The sequence below is a fragment of the Orycteropus afer genome, unplaced genomic scaffold, assembly GCF_000298275.1.
Source record: "Orycteropus afer afer isolate SDZICR_OR568_19922 unplaced genomic scaffold, OryAfe1.0 scaffold00945, whole genome shotgun sequence".
Classification (NCBI taxonomy): domain Eukaryota; kingdom Metazoa; phylum Chordata; class Mammalia; order Tubulidentata; family Orycteropodidae; genus Orycteropus; species Orycteropus afer.
Genome location: NW_006922532.1, coordinates 281871 through 287235, shown reverse-complemented (window position 1 = coordinate 287235; position 5365 = coordinate 281871). Strand labels below are relative to the sequence as shown.

The 5365-nt window shown below is 43.8% G+C and overlaps 1 protein-coding gene across 1 annotated transcript in view; it reads right to left on the bottom strand.

Moving 5' to 3' along the window:
- Positions 1–513: 513 nt before the first annotated feature.
- The window catches only part of VSIG4 (V-set and immunoglobulin domain containing 4), a 32101-nt gene continuing 27249 nt past the window's right edge, over positions 514–5365 (bottom strand). The window contains exons 6-8 of the mRNA XM_007958362.1: positions 3434–3538; positions 1088–1109; positions 514–751 (exon numbers count right to left, since the gene is read on the bottom strand). Coding sequence (XP_007956553.1) covers positions 514–751; positions 1088–1109; positions 3434–3538 — 365 coding nt within the window. The remainder of the gene's footprint in view (positions 752–1087; positions 1110–3433; positions 3539–5365) is intronic.

Sequence of the window (5365 nt, the reverse complement as noted above, 5' to 3'; positions counted from 1 at the left end):
GATTAGATATTTATTGAGCTCCAAAAGAATACCAGGGTACTAGCTCCAAATGCAAAAGCAGAACTGACCACTGGCCTGTGACATGACAATCACAATTAAGAGATGTCTGGCCATAGAGAAAGGGAAGTAAACATGGAAATAGCTGATCCCCTGAGATGGCAGAGATGATTCTGATTCTGGTTTTCTGGTGTCAATAAGCCAAAGTTGAATGATGCCTAGAGGCATGGTGAACAAATCCTAGTGCTATGGACACTTTCTCTGGAGTTAGAAGAGGAGCAACAGAAGCCTCAGATAGGGATACTAGAAAGTTCTAGGGCTAGATTGAGCAACTGTCTTACTTAAGATGCATATGGAAACATCTTGGACAAAGCTAATCACTCCCAAGGGCCCCAATGTTGGCAGTGAAGACACTTTCGGCTAGCCAGGTATAGATGTAGCAGGGAAAGGAGCCATGCAGAAGGCAGGGGTTTAACAAACAATTATGTCAGCAAACTCTGGACTAGTGGGGCACCTTCAGCAAACATTCTTGCCCTCTATAGCCAGAAACTCATGATCCAGAGGCACTGTTTGCAGCAGGTAGGCGTAGTCACTGTTGATCTGGGTGATGATCTGATACTCCTGGCCCAGGCAGGGCTCGTTCGAGTAGTCGTTGCCCAGGTCCTTGGCAGTTGGCTCTTCATTGAGGCAACCCCTGGTGAAAATGGCCACCTTCATGGTTTCTCCGGAGTCACTGGCCCCTCTGGTATGCAACCTGTGGCCCAAGAGCCCACCACCAATGAGAAGGGACTCTGGAACACGGCCTTGATTCCCCACCCTTTGGCCCCAATTCTTGCCATCTGACCCTCAGGTTCTTCCCACCCAGGGATTCTGAGAACAGAGGGATAGTGGACCTGAATCATCATGTGTGTTCAGTGAGCCAGGAAAGAGCCTCAGGAGGTGCATCAGAGAGGGAAGAAAGTTCTGTCCCTGACCTTAAAGACCTCCTTAGGTTTGTTCCACACACCCCTTCTTCCATGTTTCCTACCAGTGTTCAACAGAACTGAGGGTAAGGAAGGGGTGAGACAATGGAAAAGAGAGGTTATCTTACCTGGCCACTTCATATACATGCTCTAGAAAAGAAAGGGGAGTCAGGTCAGAAGTCTCCATGGGGAGTACACAGAGTCAAGCACAGACTTCAGGTGCCAGTCAATAGATGAGGAAAGCTGAGATGGAAAGAGAGATCTTAAGATGTCTCAGCTTTCCCCAAACTGGGAGACAGTGGGGAGGTGGCATTGAAATATAGGGATTCAGATTTCTCAGGGAGAGTAAGGGGAAGCACATTTGGTCACTATCATTTCTGGCACACTCTTAGCACATTAGGCTGGAGAGGTTGCTTGATGTGGAGGGTACCCACGTTCCATCCAGGAATCTTACCAAAGATCCCAAAAGAAGCCCTGTGCTAATTTGACAGACAGGTCAGAGCGTAGGCAGAGAAAGTTGGGTTAGTCTGGTGACAGTGGCCATGGTCTACTCTACTGCCAAATACCCTCAATCCTGCACCTAGAGAAGCCCTGGAATAGGTCACTATTGCCCCCTAGTGCCTGTTAAGGAGAAGTACCTGATACCCAAGTAGATCCAAAGGCTTACAGAGATGGCTATCTCTTACCACTACCCTGTAGAGACTTACAATTTTTCAGGAATGCCACTGAGAATGCATGTATTCAACTGCAAGAAAGCAAACACAGCAATCTGCTTCAAGCATTCTGCCTGTGGTAGAGTTCAGTGTTTCTGTTTCTTACCTCCCCCATTGTCCCAGGAATGCCTGAAGTGAGGGAGTTAAATCTTTTTCATCTTTTTATGCCCAGTACCTGGCACACAGTAGGTGTTCAGTAAGTATATGTTGAATTGAATTGATGCTGAAGCTGTCTCCCTTATAGAGAGATAGCAAAGAAGAGGAATTCTGGGAAGGGAGAAAGCATGGAGGTAAGAAATATAAGGCCTATTTGCCTGGTTAACTCCAGTGACTGGAGATTAGAATAGATATAGTGGAGTGGTGGGGGTTGAGAAGATAGGCTAGAGCCACATCACAGAAAGCCTTGAATGGAATATCACATTATGATCACTGTGCCCTCGGTCAAGAGGAGCCCAGGAAGGTTTTTGTGAGGGAAATAATCCAATATGTTACTGTTTATACCCAGCCTCATCAGGACTATGATGGATGCCTTCCTTTTAGCACTTCTGGGCTTTTTGTGGCCACTTGTAGTATGTCTGCCCCTATGTTTAGCTTCATAGGACATAATTATGCTAACTGGCTAAGACCAGAGCTTAGACTTGAGACCTGATGGGAAGAGATATTCAAGGCTCTTCTCTTCTCTTTGGTTGGCAAGACTCATGGTTGAAACCAGGTTATTTGGGTGTAGTATCTGCGACAAGTTACTGGTAGGCAAAATAGCTAATGCAGTGGATGTGGCTGAGTTTGCCTTTAGAAACAAACACTCTTATTTTCTTATTCCTCCTCTGAGGGTTCTCAGTTGTTAAATGGTTCTGACAAGAGTGCCTTGGTCATGTTACTGCCTTGCTCAAAACTTTAGATGACTTTTGGTGCCTTTGCAATGCCTAGAGATGAAAGTCCAAATTCCTTAGCTTGGTATTCAGGGCCTTATAAAATCAGGAATAAATTTTTATTTCCCTTTGTATTTTGCCAGTGCTAATCTACACAAATTCCCTTTATTGATGATACCACTCACAGTCATCTATTAGGCCTTTAGATCTTTACTCACGTATTTCCTCCATCCTGGAGTACTGTCCCTATCTAAACTGTTTTCATTCTCCAAGGTCTAACTCATTTAGCTGCTAACCAAAATGTCAGCAGTTCAAACTCACCAGCTGCTCCATGGGAAAAAGATGAGACAGTCTGCTTCCATAAAGATTTACAGCCTTGGAAACCCTATGGGGGAAGTTCTACTCTGTCCTATAGGGCCACTATGAGTTGGAATCAACTCGATGGCAGTGAGTTTCATTTTTGGTTGTTTCAAAACCCTGTCTCTCCTCTTCTCTGTGTCCCTACAGCATTAATTGCCTTCTCTGAGTTTGAGTATTTAGACTTTTATTGCTATGCATTGTTATTGATAAACTCCATGCTTCTATTCTCTAAATTCCTGAATAAATTATAAGCAGGGTAGGGATTGTGACAACTCCTTCCCTTACATCTTTAGAAAGTGACCCATTACAGGGATGGCTGTACTAGGCTGAGTAGCAAAGGTTTGTAAATTCATTTTCATTAATTGAATTGTCATTGTGGGCTTGCACATATGTCCCTACATTCTTATCCTTACTCCTAAACTAGTACCTCCTTCAAATGCCTAACACAGTGCCTGATACAGAATGCATGCTCAAATATGCTTCCGGAATAAATGAAAGAGCAAGAGCCACCCCAACCCTACTCATTACTCACCCTGTTGGGATGTTTTGTGGTTGAGTATTATATAAGCCATGATGAATATCACTGTACAGCAGAAGGAGATGATGAGGATTATTGCAAAGACAGGCAGACTTTTACCTAGGAGGGAAACAAGACCTGGTGGTATCTAGTTGAATATGAGGCCAGAAACAAGTGTTCCAAGGGTCAGTCCAAACCACTGTAGTCCTTTTTCTTTCCATCTTTCATCTTCTCCTAGATAGGATCTTCCTTCTTAGCTAGGTAGAGAGACAAATCCCAGGCTCAGGAGAAAGATATTAGAGAAGCTAGAGAGATGGTTGATTGGCCCAGGCATTTGGACTAGTCCTCCCAGTTTCACCAAAATGCTACCTTATTGAGATTCTGACATTTATTTCTAGCCATAAAGATTATCTTCCTCACACTCTCTGGTCAAGTCCCCAGATTACTTCTTCTTCAAAACATATTCTCACTTGGCCTCTTGGGGTGCTTACCACAATCATGTCTATAAGCTGAAGAAGGCTACTGAACTGGGCTTCCAGTCCTGGATCTCTTTTAAAATGGCCCTTCAAAGATCTCCATATACAAATCCTCAGAACCTGTGAGTATGTTAGGTTACATGGCAGGGGGAATTAAGGTTGCATATAGAATTAAGGTGGCTAATCAGTTGTACTTTAGATGGACATGTTGTTGTTGTTGTTATGTGCCGTCGAGTCGGCTCCGACTCATAGCGACCCCTCCTTGGGTTTCCGAGGAAGTATCATTACAGAAGTAGATTGCCCCACCTTCCTTCCGAGGAGTGGCTGGTGGGTTTGAACTGCTGGTTAGCAGTCAAGTGCCTTAGGCACTATGCTACCAGAGCTCATAATGTCCTGAATTATAGGGACGGACCCAATGTAATCATGTGTGCTTTAAAATTGAAAAAGAAGGCAGAAAAAGAGGTGTGAGCCACAGAGAAATTTGAGGATACTACAGTACTGGCTTTGAAGATGGGGGAAAGGGGCCATGAGTCAAGGAATGTGGGCAGCCTCCTGAAGCTATAAAATGAAGATAAATGGATTCTTCTCCAGAGCCTCTAGAAGGAACACAATTCTGTTGACACCTTGGTTTTAGCCCAGTAATACCTGTGTCAGACCTTCAGAGCTGTAATGTAATAAATTTGTATTGCTTTAAGTTTCTAAGTTTGTGGCAATTTACACAGTCATAAAAAAATGAGTTCAGTCACTTTAGTCAAATCTTTTACTGTCATCAGGCCTAAGTTTCTCCATCAGTTAAATACAATTGTGGCTGTAATATTTTTAATCCAGAGAGCTATACCAAGGGGTAAAATGAAGTATGGAATTGAATTCCAGTGTCTTTAGGATATGATGCTGCAACTGGCTTTCTTCATACCAGACTCAAAGGTATTCTGTCCTAGATATCTGGTGTCTGTGATCCTCAGAACTCCTGGTTGGAGCTGGGGGAGCCAAACCAAAAGCTGATACAGATGAAAGAATAAGATTTCCTCTTGGAAAAGGTCAAATAAAGAAAAACCTGATAAAGAAGTAAGACACCACGCCCAAATTTAAGAACTTCTACTTCTTCTAGGGTTATTTTTTCATCTTCCCAAACCAACTCTCCAAAACTTCCATTTCCCAAAGGGTATTGCCCTGGGGAGACATGGAGCTGTAGACCACAGACCTTCAGTTCAAAGTGACAATGCAAAGGTGTCAAAAATGACAGGCTAACACAGTGCCTAAAAATAGCCCCAAAGTTCTGCAATCAAGAGAAAAGAGATGCAAGGATATCAAGAAATCCATCTTCAATGATATGCAGTTAGAGGATGAGATCAAGTGTGGTATGCACCAAACTACTTGTTGTTGTTGTTAAGTGCCGTCGAGTCGTTTCCGACTCATAGCGACCCCATGCACAGCAGAACGAAACACTGCCCGATCCCGCACCAGCCCCACA